The following is a 15,057-nucleotide window of genomic DNA, read 5'->3' on the forward strand; positions in this document are numbered from 1 at the left end:
TTTTTCCTTTTTTTATTTTGACATAATTTTAGATCTACACTGAAGTTGCAAGAATGGTGTAAAATTCCCCATATACTTTTTTTTTTTTTAATTGAGACAGAGTCTCACTCTGTCACCCAGGCTGGAGTGCAGTGGCGCGATCTCGGCTCACTGCAAGCTCTGACTCCCGGGTTCACGCCATTCTCCTGCCTCAGCCTCCCAAGTAGCTGGGACTACAGGCGCCCGCCTCCACGCCCGGCTAATTTTTTTGTATTTTTAGTAGAGATGGAGTTTCACCGTGTTAGCCAGGATGATCTCCATCTCCTGACCTCATGATCCGCTGGCCTCGGCCTCCCAAAGTGCTGGGATTACAGGCGTGAACCACCATGCCTGGCCTCTTTTTTTTTTTTTTTTTTTAAGACAGAGTCTCACTGTCTTCCCCAGGCTGGAGTGCAGTGGTGCAGTCTTTGGGTCACTGCAACCTCTGCCTCCTCTGCCTCCCAGTTTCAGGCAATTCTGCCTCAGTCTTCTGAGTAGCTGGAATTACAGGCATGTGCCACCATGCCCGGCTAATTTTTGTATTTTTAGTAGAGACAGGGTTTCACCATGTAGGCCAGGCTGGTCTCGAACTCCTGACCTCAAGTGATCCACCCGCCCCAGCTTCCCAAAGTGCTGGGATTACAAGCGTGAGCCACCGCGTCCGGCCCCCCATATACTCTTTACCCAGATCCTCCAAATGTTAACATACCACATGTGGCTGGACGCAGTGGCTCATGCCTGTAATCCCAGCACTTTGGGAGGCCGACGCAGGTGGATCACTAGGTGTGGATCACAAGGTCAAGAGATCGAGACCATTCTGGCCAACATGGTGAAACCCCATCTCTACTAAAAATACAAAAATTAGCTGGGTGTGGTGGTGCACACATAGTCCCAGTTACTCAGGAGACTGAGGCAGGAGAATTGCTTGAACCCAGGAGTCGGAGGTTGCAGTGAGCCGAGATTGCTGCCACTGCACTCCAGCCTGGGCAACAGAGCAAGACTCTGTCTCGAACAAAAAGGAAAAAAAGTCTTCCTTTCCTATTTGTTTACTCTTACGGATACTTATTTTATTCTAGTCAATGGTTATAATATTTTACAATCATTATTTATTTTAGCCAGCCCCTCCAAACTGGCTCCTGTGTTCTTTGGGCTGTACCCTTAATTATTTGAGTCTTTTCTTGTCTGCACAAGATGCTGTAGGCTCATATTATAGTTCCCCCATCCCAGCCATTTCTCCAAGGAATGTTTCCTTTCAGTGGAGAATGATATTTAGAAACCAAATTCTGAGGCTTGGTGTGCTCACTGCCACTGAATTATACCTTTACCTTATTGACTGGTTTCTACTGTTCTATTCAGAGACCCCTGGCACAAGATCCCTGCCCTGGACCCAGAGAAGCTCAATGTCTTCCGGACAGTACGGGAGATCACAGGTGAGTGGTAGAGAGTTTGGCCTTTCTAAAATAGGCGAACCACTGGCATAAATTGTGGTATAACTACTTGAGAAAATCATGTCCCAAGTTACAGGGGAGGAGCTAGGAGAACCCAAGAAAGATGAAGTCTGCCTGCCCATATGCCTCTCTCCAACCCCTCAGGTTACCTGAACATCCAGTCCTGGCCGCCCCACATGCACAACTTCAGTGTTTTTTCCAACTTGACAACCATTGGAGGCAGAAGCCTCTACAAGTGAGTAAAGACTATGGCGGAAGTGGCATCTTCGGGCAATGAGGCCTGTGTCATAGGCATTCTTGAGTAAAATACAAGGCACCATCTCATACAGCAGTGCCTCAAAACCAAAGGGTTTCAGAGTTTCATGAGGAAAAGGCAAAAGGAGGGGGATTCCCTCTCAGTGGATCTGACTAGCACTGAGCAAATTTCTTGACTAACATGAATCCGTTGAATAGTTAATGTTCCCTTAGTAGTCTCTCCTCTCATCCTGTCTCCTTATTCTCAGCCGGGGCTTCTCATTGTTGATCATGAAGAACTTGAATGTCACATCTCTGGGCTTCCGATCCCTGAAGGAAATTAGTGCTGGGCGTATCTATATAAGTGCCAATAGGCAGCTCTGCTACCACCACTCTTTAAACTGGACCAAGGTGCTTCGGGGGCCTACAGAAGAGCGACTAGACATCAAGCATAATCGTCCGCGTAGAGACTGTGGTGAGGGAAAGGGTCTGCTGGGTGGTGAGAACAGGGAGTCAGGGAGGAGAGAGCTGAAAGGACTATTCCGCCCTAGACGTGGGAGTAGGGTTGAGGGATGGAACCAAGGAGAAAGGGGCTGTTAGGCTGGAAACAGTAACGAGAAAGAATAATGAAGAGAGGGCTTGCTGGGAGTCCTCAGACTCCTCTCCTAACCCACCCCTTCCTTTCCAGTGGCAGAGGGCAAAGTGTGTGACCCACTGTGCTCCTCTGGGGGATGCTGGGGCCCAGGCCCTGGTCAGTGCTTGTCCTGTCAAAACTACAGCCGAGGAGGTGTCTGTGTGACCCACTGCAACTTTCTGAATGGGTACAGTGAGGGGAGCCAGTCAAAGATGGGTGGGGTTGGGGCCCTGCCATGGAACTGTTCAGGTGGCATAAAATAAAAGCCTTTAGACAGCTTTCTGCATATGCCTTGGTGGGAGTGAGGTAGGAGACCAGGTCATGAAGGTCAGGACTTGGAAGTGACCCCTCTCCCTTTATTCCCACTGCAGGGAGCCTCGAGAGTTTGCCCATGAGGCTGAATGCTTCTCCTGCCACCCGGAATGCCAACCCATGGAGGGCACTGCCACATGCAATGGCTCGGTATAGTAGCAGCACCAGGATCTCCCAGGGAGACAGAGAAAGGGCAATACTTGGAGCATCTGGGGAATGATATGGCTAAGGATAGCACAGAGAGGCCAGATAATGCTAGGGCCTGCAGATAGAAGATCCTGAATGTCTGGGTTGGTCTTTGCTGGGAGGTATGGAATTGACCTTGGGATCTGATTCTTCCTGACCTTCTCTCTTCCACTCAGGGCTCTGATACTTGTGCTCAATGTGCCCATTTTCGAGATGGGCCCCACTGTGTAAGCAGCTGCCCTCATGGAGTCCTAGGTGCCAAGGGCCCCATCTACAAGTACCCAGATGTTCAGAATGAATGTCGGCCCTGCCATGAGAACTGCACCCAGGGGTGAGTGATGGGATAATAAGGAGAGGGGTCAGGTGGAAGGGTAGGAGCACAGAACTAGGGTGAGGGAAGCGGAAGCAGAAAGAAGAGAGAGGCTGTGATTTAAGAATCACTCCCAGCTGGCCGAGTGCAGTGGCTCACACCTGTAATCCCAGCACTTTGGGAGGCCGAAGCGGGTGGATCACCTGAGGTAGGGAGTTCGAGACCAGCCTGACCAATACAGAGAAACCCCGTCTCTACTAAAAATATAAAATTAGCTGGGCGTGGTGGCGCATGCCTGTAATCCCAACTACGTGGGAGGCTGAGGCAGGAGAATTGCTTGAACCCAAGAGGCGGAGGTTGCGGTGAGCTGAGATCACATCATTGCACTCCAGCCTGGGCAACAAGAGCGAAACTCCGTCTCAAAAAAAAAAACAAAAAGGAAAAAAAAAGAATCACTCTCAGCTGTGTAGCGAAGGATTGGAGAAAGGGAAAATCAGTAATAACACAAAATTACACCACAGTTTTGGGAACGTGGAATAACCTCAGCTCAAGAGGGTTTCACTGAAGAGGGGCTTGGGGAGAGCTAGTGAGCTGGGGGTGGAGGCCATGTCTTGGCATCAGCTTTGGGCTCCAGGATGGGATGCCATGGTAAGTTCTGAAACAAGCTTTTGTATATTGAGGCTGTTGAAATTGAGCCTCTGTTGTCCAAGCTCTCATTTAAGGTAGTGACTTTCTTCCCTAGGTGTAAAGGACCAGAGCTTCAAGACTGTTTAGGACAAACACTGGTGCTGATCGGGTATGATGGGGTTGGAGATTCTGGAAACTGGGGATATTTGAGAGTTGGGAGAGAGGTGGTTACCTGGAGAGAAGAGCAAGGCTCTCTTCATTCTGGCCTTTTATGTACGCAGTCCACGATCACTGGACACTTGGGACTCAAGAATGCAGGCTTCTGGACTTCCCTTCCTAAAATTAACTTTCAGTAGTCGAAGAGTGGTCCAGATTTAGGTTGGTCCCTCCAGTGCTTAAGGATATATATGTGAATGTTAATTTCTTGCCCTAGATCTGCATCATACCTTCAGCACAAGTATAGTTGACATTTGTAAGGAAGATACAAACCCAGGATAATGTTGGGTTTCTATATATCCCATAGGAAAACCCATCTGACAATGGCTTTGACAGTGATAGCAGGATTGGTAGTGATTTTCATGATGCTGGGCGGCACTTTTCTCTACTGGCGTGGGCGCCGGATTCAGAATAAAAGGGCTATGAGGCGATACTTGGAACGGGGTGAGGTGAGTACTTAGCTTTTGTTTTTTCTTTTCTCTCTCTTTCTTGCTTTTCTTTCTTTCTTCCTTTCTTTCTCTCTCTCTCTCTCTCTCTTTCTTTCTTTCCATGCCCCGGAAGTCTCTTTATAGCTTAATTTTGAGTGGTACCCTGTGCACCCAGGGGTCAATGATGACATGAACATCACTCCCCTCCTCTTTCCCCAGAGATTTGATCCCTTTCTTCAAGGAAGTAGTGTGGTCCCCTAGAAAGAACACTGGTCAGCGAAATAGGAGGCATGCATTCTAGTCCTGATTTTGCCATTAATTTGCCACATGACTTTGAAGAAGTTCCTTATCTTCTCTGTGCCTCAGTTTATGCATCTATACAGAGGAAATAACATTTATCCTTCCAGGATGGCAATACGGTTAAAGGGGAATGATGTATGTGACAGTGCTTTGGAAAGCACAGAGCACGGTATAAAAGGTACTCAGAGTGGTAATAGTATTACCAACTCTCCCTAGCTGTCTCCTTCCCCACTTCATGTTCCTCCATCAAAGGGAAAACCCTGATTCCTGAACTCATGAGCACAAATAACTTCCTCAATTCTAAGGGTCTGTACCTCAATATGCCTATGATGCATTCCAGGACTATCGGTCCTTCCTCTTCCTGCCCTTTCAGCTCTGCCACTTTTGGCATTCACTTATGGGGAGCGGGTTGGAGTGGGACATGGGAATAGCCTTTCCTGAGCACCTCCTTCCCATTTGCTCCTCAGAGCATAGAGCCTCTGGACCCCAGTGAGAAGGCTAACAAAGTCTTGGCCAGAATCTTCAAAGAGACAGAGTTAAGGAAGCTTAAAGTGCTTGGCTCGGGTGTCTTTGGAACTGTGCACAAAGTGAGTGACCCATAGGAATTCTGGAGAGGTGGGGAAGGCATCTAGGACAAAGGGGTGAAAGATTTTTGCAAAGGACTGACCTAGGGAGAATGACCTTATGCCAACTGCTGCCCCAAACTTCCCAGGGAGTGTGGATCCCTGAGGGTGAATCAATCAAGATTCCAGTCTGCATTAAAATCATTGAGGACAAGAGTGGACGGCAAAGTTTTCAAGCTGTGACAGATGTAAGTGAAGGAAATTCTGTATGCTGCTAGGAGAGAGGACAATATTAGATACAATCATGTAGAAGCACGGTCCTGTGCTTCTCAGCAGCTACTATGTTAGCCAGAATGTTGGCGGGGGGCCTGGGCTGGCTGTGCACATGCTGAGTGTATGTGAACCTGTTGGTTTCCTAGATATCACCTTTTGTGTCTCTTAGCACATGCTGGCCATTGGCAGCCTGGACCATGCCCACATTGTGCGGCTGCTGGGACTATGCCCAGGGTCATCTCTGCAGCTTGTCACTCAGTACTTGCCTCTGGGTTCTCTGCTGGATCATGTGAGACAACACCGGGGGGCACTGGGGCCACAGCTGCTGCTCAACTGGGGAGTACAAATTGCCAAGGTGAGAGAAGCCTGGAGGAATTCTGTGATAAGAACTGCCTGGCTGAGGGCCAGCCAGGAAAAAGTGGGAAGGTTGAAGTTCTGAGAGGTGGGGTCCCCAGCCCCCGGGCTGCAGACCGGTACTGGTCCATGGCCTGTTAGGAACCGGGCCACACAGCAGGTGAGTAGCAGGAGAGTGAGTGAAGCTTCATCTGTATCTACAGCCAATCCCCATCACTTGCATTACTGCCTGAGCTCTGCCTCCTGTCAGATCAGGGGCAGCATTAGATTCTCTTAGAAACATGACCTCTATTGTGAACTGTGCATGTGAAGGATCTAGGTTGTGCACTCCTTATGATAATCTAACTAATGCCTGATGATCTGAGGTGGACCAGTTTCATCCCAAAACCAACCCTCCCTTTCCCCTGGAAAAACTGTCTTCCACAAAACCGGTCCCTGGTGCCAAAAAAGGTTGGGGACTGCTGCCGAGAGGTACCTTCAAGATTTGGGAGAATTCCAGATCTCAGTGACTGATTCCCCCAACCTTAAGAATACTTTCTTCCCCTCTACCTACAGGGTATGTACTACCTTGAAGAACACGGTATGGTGCATAGAAACCTGGCTGCCCGAAATGTGCTACTCAAGTCACCCAGTCAGGTTCAGGTGGCAGATTTTGGTGTGGCTGACCTGCTGCCTCCTGATGATAAGCAGCTGCTATACAGTGAGGCCAAGGTGAGGTGACACAAAGGATAAGGAGGTGGGGGTAGAGTGAAGCGTGGGGATAGGGAGCAGCCAGTGGTCTCTTCTGGAGGCAAGCAGATGCTTCATGGTAAGTTCAAGGAGAGGAGGCTGCAGATGCCAGATATTTTAGTTCAGAGAACACCAAAGAAAAGAATGGTCAAGAACTTGGGACTTGGAAATGCTAAGAAAATGTGTGGAAATAAACTTGTGATACCTCTTTCTTTAATCTGCAGACTCCAATTAAGTGGATGGCCCTCGAGAGTATTCACTTTGGGAAATACACACACCAGAGTGATGTCTGGAGCTATGGTCAGTGCATCTGGATGCCCTCTCTACCATCACTGGCCCCAATTTCAAATTTACCTTTTGAGACCCCCTCTTAGAATTTCTAAGCACTTCAGATTTTTATGTCAGATCAGGTTCTGCCTGCCCTTCACTTCATGCCCATGTCTACTATTTTGCCAGTGACTAGTCCATTTCTTCCTGCACCAGGTGTGACAGTTTGGGAGTTGATGACCTTTGGGGCAGAGCCCTATGCAGGGCTGCGACTGGCTGAAGTACCAGACCTGCTAGAGAAGGGGGAGCGGTTGGCACAGCCCCAGATCTGCACAATTGATGTCTACATGGTGATGGTCAAGTGTGAGTTACCAGCTGAGCCCAACCATTTTCTTTCTTTCTTTTTTTTTTTGAGACGGAGTCTCACTCTTACACCCAGGCTGGAGTGCAATGGTGCAATCTCAGCTCACTACAACCTCTGCCTCTCGGGTTCAAGCGATTCTCCTGCTTCAGCCTCTGGAGTAGCTGGGATTACAGGCGGCCACCACCACACCTGGCTAATTGTTTTATATTTAGTAGAGAGGGGGTTTCACTATGTTGGCCAGGCTGGTCTCAAACTGCTGACCTCAGGTGATCTGCCCGCCTCAGCTTCCCAAAGTGCTGGGATTACAGGTATGAGCCATTGTGCCCGGCCTGACCGCGGCCATTTTCTTACTTCCCTCTGTACTCCTCTTGTGGCTCTATTCCCTTTTTTTTTTTTTTTTTTTAAATGGAGTCTCACTCTGTTGCCCATACTGGAGTGCAGTGGCGTGACCTTGGCTCACTATGACCTCCACATTCCAGGTTTAAGCAGTTCTCCTATCTCAGCCTCCCAAATAGCTGGGACTTTAGGCATGCACCACCATGCCCAGCTAATTTTTTTGTCTTTTTAGTAGAGACGGGGTTTCACTACATTGGCCAGGCTGGTCTCAAAGTCCCAACCTCAGGTGATTCACCCGCCTCGGCCTCCGAAAGTGCTGAGATTATAGGTGTGAACCACCGCGCCCGGCCATGGATGTATTCCCTTTTATGTCTCTACCTCCTACATCTTATCTCTAGGTTGGATGATTGATGAGAACATTCGCCCAACCTTTAAAGAACTAGCCAATGAGTTCACCAGGATGGCCCGAGACCCACCACGGTATCTGGTCATAAAGGTGAGCAGGGAGTAGGAGATACTAAGGAAATTTAGAAAAATGAAGGGTTGGCTGGAACCAGGATTCCCCCTAACAATCACTTATCGATATAGAGAGAGAGTGGGCCTGGAATAGCCCCTGGGCCAGAGCCCCATGGTCTGACGAACAAGAAGCTAGAGGAAGTAGAGCTGGAGCCAGAACTAGACCTAGACCTAGACTTGGAAGCAGAGGAGGACAACCTGGCAACCACCACACTGGGCTCCGCCCTCAGCCTACCAGTTGGAACACTTAATCGGCCACGTGGGGTAAGACACCTTCTAATTACCCAACACTTTGCACCCTGAACCCTCACAAACCCTACAGATACCCAGATTAACTACTTAAAGGCCCCCATGGTGAATATAGATTTGTCCCTTCATCTTAACCTTTTCCTTATTTTTTCATCCTAGAGCCAGAGCCTTTTAAGTCCATCATCTGGATACATGCCCATGAACCAGGGTAATCTTGGGGAGGCTTGCCAGGTAAGTTCTGATGCTGAGAGGCTGGGTTTTAGGATCAGATTGATAGGAGTAGTGTGGAAGACATTAGAAACCTTTGAGGTTTAATCAGTGTCCTGCAAAAAAGAAGGCAGCGAGGGCCGGGCGAGGTGGCTCATGCCTGTAATCCCAGTACTTTGGGAGGCCAGAGAGAGTGGATCACCTGAGGTTAGGAGTTTGAGACCAGCCTGGCCAACATGGTGAAACCCCATCTCTACCCAAAATACAAAAAACTAGCTGGGTGTGGTGGTGCACACCTGTAATCCCAACTACTCAGGAGACTGAGACAGGAGAATCGCTTGAACCCGGGAGGGAGAGGTTGCAGTGAGCTGAGATGGTACCACTGCACTCCAGCCTGGGTGACACAGCAAGACCCTGTCTCTTAAAAAAAAAAAAAAGGCCAGGTGCGGTGGCTCACGCCTGTAATCCCAGCACTTTGGGAGGCCCAAGGTGGGCAGATCATGAGGTCAGGAGTTTGAGACCAGCCTGGCCAACACAGCAAAACCCCATCTCTACTAAAAATACAAAAACTAGCTGCACACGGTGGCAGGTGCCTGCAATCCCAGCTACTCAGGAGACTGAGGCAGGAGAATCACTTGAACAGGGAAGCGGAGACTGCAGTGAGCCAAGATCATGCCACTGCACTTCAGCCTGGGCAACAAGAACAAGACTCTACCTCAAAAAAAACAAAAAAAAAAGGCAGGGAACAACTCAATTTCCTTCTAAACAAATGTCTCTTCTTTCCTCATCATGTAAATCTCCTTGCATTATTTTCTGTTTATTTTCTTCCTTAGGAGTCTGCAGTTTCTGGGAGCAGTGAATGGTGCCCCCGTCCAGTCTCTCTACACCCAATGCCACGGGGATGCCTGGCATCAGAGTCATCAGAGGGCCATGTAACAGGCTCTGAGGCTGAGCTCCAGGAGAAAGTGTCAACGTGTAGGAGCCGGAGCAGGAGCCGGAGCCCACGGCCACGCGGAGATAGCGCCTACCATTCCCAGCGCCACAGTCTGCTTACTCCTGTTACCCCACTCTCCCCACCAGGGTTAGAGGAAGAGGATGTCAACGGTTACGTCATGCCAGATACACACCTCAAAGGTGCCTGACTCTTCCTGAGGCTTTCCTCAATTCTTCCTCAAATCCTTTCCCCGGGCTCCTCTTGTTTTTTCTTCTCTGATCATATGCCTCTCTGTCCTATTAATTTTTTCAAATTTTCCCCTACCCCCATGAAGTTATCCGCATACCTATCCTTTCTTCTCAACCCCCAGGTACTCCCTCCTCCCGGGAAGGCACCCTTTCTTCAGTGGGTCTCAGTTCTGTCCTGGGTACTGAAGAAGAAGATGAAGATGAGGAGTATGAATACATGAACCGGAGGAGAAGGCACAGTCCACCTCGTCCCCCTAGGCCAAGTTCCCTTGAGGAGCTGGGTTATGAGTACATGGATGTGGGGTCAGACCTCAGTGCCTCTCTGGGCAGCACACAGAGTTGCCCACTCCACCCTGTACCAATCATGCCCACCGCTGGCACAACTCCAGATGAAGACTATGAATATATGAATCGGCAACGAGGTGGAAGTGGTCCTGGGGGTGATTATGCAGCCATGGGGGCGTGCCCAGCATCTGAGCAAGGGTATGAAGAGATGAGAGCTTTTCAGGGGCCTGGACATCAGGCCCCCCATGTCCATTACGCCCGCCTAAAAACTCTACGTAGCTTAGAGGCTACAGACTCTGCCTTTGATAACCCTGATTACTGGCATAGCAGGCTTTTCCCCAAGGCTAATGCCCAGAGAACGTAACTCCTGCTCCCTGTGACACTCAGGGAGCATTTAATGGCAGCTAGTGCCTTTAGAGGGTACCCTCTTCTCCCTATTCCCTCTCTCTCCCAGGTCACAGCCCCTTTTCCCCAGTCCCAGACAATTCCATTCAACCTTTGGAGGCTTTTAAACATTTTGACACAAAATTCTTATGGTATGTAGCCAGCTGTGCACTTTCTTCTCTTTCCCAACCCCAGGAAAGGAGGTTTTCCTTATTTTGTGTGCTTTCCCAGTCCCATTCCTCAGCTTCTTCACAGGCACTCCTGGAGATATGAAGGATTACTCTCCATATCCCTTCCTCTCAGGCTCTGACTACTTGGAACTAGGCTCTTATGTGTGCCTTTGTTTCCCATCAGACTGTCAAGAAGAGGAAAGGGAGGAAACCTAGCAGAGGAAAGTGTAATTTTGCTTTATGACTCTTCACCCCTTAGAAAGACAGAAGCTTAAAATCTGTGAAGAAAGAGGTTAGGAGTAGATATTGATTACTATTATAATAATTCAGCACTTAACTATGAGCCAGGGATCATACTAAACTTCACCTACGTTATCTCACTTAGTCCTTTATCATCCTTACAACAATTCTGTGACATAGATATTATCTCATTTCACAAAAAGGGAAGTCGGGCATGGTGGTTCATGCCTGTAATCCCAGCACTTTGGGAGGCTGAGGCAGAAGGATAACCTGAGGCAAGGAGTTTGAGACCAGCCTAGCCAACATGGTAAGACCCCAACTCTTAAAAAACAAAAAAAAGAAGAAGAAAAAAAAAAACTTTAGAACTGGGCGCAGTGGCTCATGCCTGCAATCCCAGCACTTTGGGAGGCTGAGATGGGAAGATCACTTGAGCCCAGAATTAGAGACAAGCCTATGGAAACATAACAAGATGCCGTCTCTACAGGGAAAAAAAAAAAAAAAAAGAAACTGAGCCTTAAAGAGATGAAATAAATTAAGCAGTAGGTCCAGGATGCAAAATCCTCCCAATTCCTGTGCGTGTGCTCTTACTGTAAGGTGCCAAGGAAAACTGATTTAAGTCACAGCCCTTGTTTACAGGGCACCGTTTCTTGTTTTTGCACTGAATCAAGTCTAACCCCAACAGCCACATCCTCCTCCTATAGCCAGACATCTCATCTCAGGAAGTGGTGGTGGGGTAGTCAGAAGGAAAATAACTGGACATCTTTGTGTAAACCATAATCCACATGTGCCGTATATGATCTTCACTCCTTATCCCCAAGATCCACTTTTAGAAGCCATTCTCATCTAGCAGTGAGAAGCTTCCAGACAGGACAGAAAGAAGATCCAGCTTCAGCTTCACACCTCTGTCCCCTTGGATGGGGAACTGAGGGAAAATGTCTGTTGTATCACTGAAGTTTTTTGTTTTGTTTTTATACATGTCTGAATAAAAATGCCAAAGTTTTTTTCAGCTTCCTGTCTGTCAAATGAAAACATTTCGTATAAGAGATCTGTTCCTCAGCAGTGGATAGTCACCTTTCTGTCTTCTGACAGTGCTACTGTCCCATGCATATTTCTCTAGTCCTACTATTACTTGGTATTTCTTTAGAACAAGCATAGAGCATAGTCCTTTTCATTAAGGGTTTTAGTAGGAATCTACAAGGCAACCAATTGGGAATAACAAAAAGAACCCACGTGCTTGATGATTTATAAAAAGCCCTATACGTGTCCGGTCTCCTTCAGAGGCCAAATACTGAAGCCTTCAGATGCTTCTGAATTCATTATCTTAGAAAAGTCACCAAACCTTTTTATTTTTTCACGGTAAGAACTCTCAACAAACATGTCTTTCTGAACACTTCCCTTAGGTGCCCCATCCAGGTGCCTGTTATTGGAACAATAATGTCATGTTACTTCATTAGGAGTCCGGCCTCTAGATTGCGAGGCCTTTAAATGGATGATCCCTCCGGTGTCCGGCTGCGCAGTTGGCCCCTGTTCCCAGCACCCTTGGTCTTCTTCCACCTGTCTGCCCCTCCCTGTTCTCCCAGCTTCGGAGGACGACTGGACCGGCTGGACGGGTTTCGCCAGCCGACCCAAGTACCCAAGGAAGGGCGCACCCAGCCTCCCCGCCCTAGGTGCCGACACTGCCCACCCGCCGCGGCTCCACTCTACTCCACCCCTGCTCGCTCGACTCTAAACCTATTTCCCCGCCGTAGCTCCGCCCCTCTTCCCTCAGCCCGCCCCTCTGTTACTGGCTTTCGCTCCGCGTTCCCGGTGGAAGAGGTTTTTCCGAGAGAGACCACGCTTCCCCTCAAGTTCCCCAACGGCTCCGCCTTCCCGCCGGAGCCTTACCCTTCCCAGTGTGCCCGGCGATTCCGGCGTGCGAGGCCCTTGGAGGGCAAGGCCCCAGGGCCTGGCTTAGGAGCGCGAGAGGCAGGCTGGGAGTTGTAGTTCGAAAGCCCTCGAGGGCGGCTAAAGGCTGGCGGTGGAGAGGACTAGTTTTCCCAGCGTGCCCTGCGCCTCAGCCCGCGCGCTCACAGCTTCTCGCTCTCGCCTGCCTGCCCGCTCCCTTGCTTGCTCGCGCTTTCGCTCGCCCTCTCCTCGAGGATCGAGGGGACTCTGACCACAGCCTGTGGCTGGGAAGGGAGATAGAGGCGGCGGCGGCTCAGGGGAAACGAGGCTGCAGTGGTGGTAGTAGGAAGATGTCGGGCGAGGACGAGCAGCAGGAGCAAACTATCGCCGAGGACCTGGTCGTGACCAAGTATAAGATGGGGGGCGACATCGCCAACAGTGAGTGCGGCCTCGGGGGTCGGGGAATCAAGGCTGACAGGGAAAGGTGCCAGGCTGGCCCCGAAGGGGCTGGAGCGGAGGGGTCATGCGAACTGAGCTACTGAGCTACTGAGCTACGCTGGGGGCGGCGTGGTGGGAAGACCCGGTGTCGCGCCTGGGACCTGAGCGGCCAGGCCCAGGCTGAAGTCTATGGAGGTGCGGGTTGGCGACCGGGATGAGCGCAGAGAGGGTAACCTGGCAGGCTCCGACCCGAGGCCGTTTGTTAGGAGGCAAGACGTGTTTTCTCTTGTTCCTATCCTTCATTCCCGATTTCTGCTTCCTCTGATTCTGGCAACGGCGAGGCCACCTCGAAAAGGAAGCGCCCAGCTATTGGCGACAGAAGCGCCCCTCTGTTTTTGTCGCGTCTCCGGGGCGTCAGGAGCCCAGCCGGCAAGTGTTGCTGGGTCCCCTTGCGGATGGCTGGCCCCCTTCTTCCTCCACTACTGTCCCTGACACCAGCTTCCCCACCACGTGCTTTGCTGGAGCCTTTCCTTCTTCAGCTCTTACCCTGGTGGGGGCCCCCTTCTACCCTTGGGCCAGCTAAGGGGACCGTTGGAGAGCACTCCTGGAGCTTCTAACACAAGTTTTGGAGCTATATATGGCTTTTCTTGAAGTTACTCATTACTACTACCTTTTCAATCTGTGCAGATAGCCTTAGTTAGCATTCACATTTGTTGTTCAAAGTGACTTGACAACTCAAATATTTTGGGGTCTCCGTCTTATCCCAACTAGGCAAGCTTGCGAACATTACTGGAAAAGGGAGGACTGATTTTAGGATTTTCATAAGTCAAACTTATTCCAGCTGTGCTCTGAGGATCTCAGCAGTTGCCTGCCACTCTAGGCAATGTCACTTTCTCTTTTCTCTCTTTCCAGTTAGCCTTTCCATTTTATTTAAAACCCAGTTAGGGAGATAAAAACTGCTTGTCATTGTGTTTTTAAATGGTTTTAACAGCAGAGATGGTGGGGAAGAGGTATTTAGGATGCCTCCCATCCTGTGGGTGAAAATCTGAGTTTTACTGGCTTTCAAAGAATCACCAAAACTGAGATTTCAAAACTCAAACCTGTGCATTATATCACAGTGGACATTTAGTATAGTACCCTGATTTTTGGTGCCTTTTAGTATTTGAGATACTAGGGGTTTGAATCAGAAAATCCCTTTCTTACAGTTGATAACTTTGGCCTCATATTTCTTTGAGATAAGCCATGATCCCCTGAAATGAAACCCAGGGACCTTAGATTAAGTCCCCTTGGCGTATACACTTGTTTATGAGGAATTAAGTCTACATAGATTGAGATTCCTAACACCTAATTAGAGTGTCTGAGAAAGGAAGGCGGTAACATTTAACAGTGCTTCAGCTTCGAGTCAGCAATTCTGTCTACATTCTTGTCCCTGATGCCTATAAATTTCATCTAGTCTTTCCATGTATGTGGGGATACCATGGCAAGAACCCTCTGAAGTTCATAACTCTGTCCTGTCACACCAAAGGTAGCATCTTTGGAAAGTCCGAGGCCTTGCCTAGGGAGATGGATTGTATATACCCAGTTGTCACATAATGTAAGGAAGAGAAGCGAATGTTGACTTTTCAGCCTCAGGGCAATGGCACTAGGGAGTATTAAAAACTCTTAAGTTCAACTTCCAGGTATTCCTTGGGAGGTAACTAGACAATGAATACACACAAGGTTGACATGATGGGATTCTATCCTCAGGGGTACTTCGGTCCTTGGTGGAAGCATCTAGCTCGGGTGTGTCGGTACTGAGCCTGTGTGAGAAAGGTGATGCCATGATTATGGAAGAAACAGGGAAAATCTTCAAGAAAGAAAAGGAAATGAAGAAAGGTAAAAAAAAAAAAAAAAAAAAAAAAAA

The 15,057-nt window shown here is 49.0% G+C and overlaps 2 protein-coding genes across 2 annotated transcripts in view; both read left to right on the forward strand.

Annotated features, from left to right (window-relative positions):
• ERBB3 (erb-b2 receptor tyrosine kinase 3) overlaps positions 1-11,838 on the forward strand; it is a 22,063-nt gene extending 10,225 nt beyond the window's left edge. The window contains exons 8-26 of the mRNA XM_017853232.1: positions 1,355-1,448; positions 1,611-1,701; positions 1,970-2,175; positions 2,389-2,521; positions 2,706-2,796; positions 3,009-3,163; positions 3,885-3,938; positions 4,293-4,434; positions 5,181-5,300; positions 5,426-5,524; positions 5,719-5,904; positions 6,459-6,614; positions 6,857-6,932; positions 7,116-7,262; positions 7,998-8,095; positions 8,188-8,379; positions 8,524-8,595; positions 9,405-9,705; positions 9,876-11,838. Coding sequence (XP_017708721.1) covers positions 1,355-1,448; positions 1,611-1,701; positions 1,970-2,175; positions 2,389-2,521; positions 2,706-2,796; positions 3,009-3,163; positions 3,885-3,938; positions 4,293-4,434; positions 5,181-5,300; positions 5,426-5,524; positions 5,719-5,904; positions 6,459-6,614; positions 6,857-6,932; positions 7,116-7,262; positions 7,998-8,095; positions 8,188-8,379; positions 8,524-8,595; positions 9,405-9,705; positions 9,876-10,402 — 2,940 coding nt within the window. The 3' untranslated portion in view covers positions 10,403-11,838. The remainder of the gene's footprint in view (positions 1-1,354; positions 1,449-1,610; positions 1,702-1,969; positions 2,176-2,388; positions 2,522-2,705; positions 2,797-3,008; positions 3,164-3,884; positions 3,939-4,292; positions 4,435-5,180; positions 5,301-5,425; positions 5,525-5,718; positions 5,905-6,458; positions 6,615-6,856; positions 6,933-7,115; positions 7,263-7,997; positions 8,096-8,187; positions 8,380-8,523; positions 8,596-9,404; positions 9,706-9,875) is intronic.
• An 814-nt stretch (positions 11,839-12,652) lies between these two features.
• PA2G4 (proliferation-associated 2G4) overlaps positions 12,653-15,057 on the forward strand; it is a 9,951-nt gene continuing 7,546 nt past the window's right edge. Inside the window, exons 1-2 of the mRNA XM_017853234.1 lie at positions 12,653-13,154; positions 14,901-15,029. Coding sequence (XP_017708723.1) covers positions 13,067-13,154; positions 14,901-15,029 — 217 coding nt within the window. The 5' untranslated portion in view covers positions 12,653-13,066. The remainder of the gene's footprint in view (positions 13,155-14,900; positions 15,030-15,057) is intronic.

Source organism: Rhinopithecus bieti, unplaced genomic scaffold (assembly GCF_001698545.2).
Source record: "Rhinopithecus bieti isolate Rb0 unplaced genomic scaffold, ASM169854v2 scaffold_35950, whole genome shotgun sequence".
Classification (NCBI taxonomy): domain Eukaryota; kingdom Metazoa; phylum Chordata; class Mammalia; order Primates; family Cercopithecidae; genus Rhinopithecus; species Rhinopithecus bieti.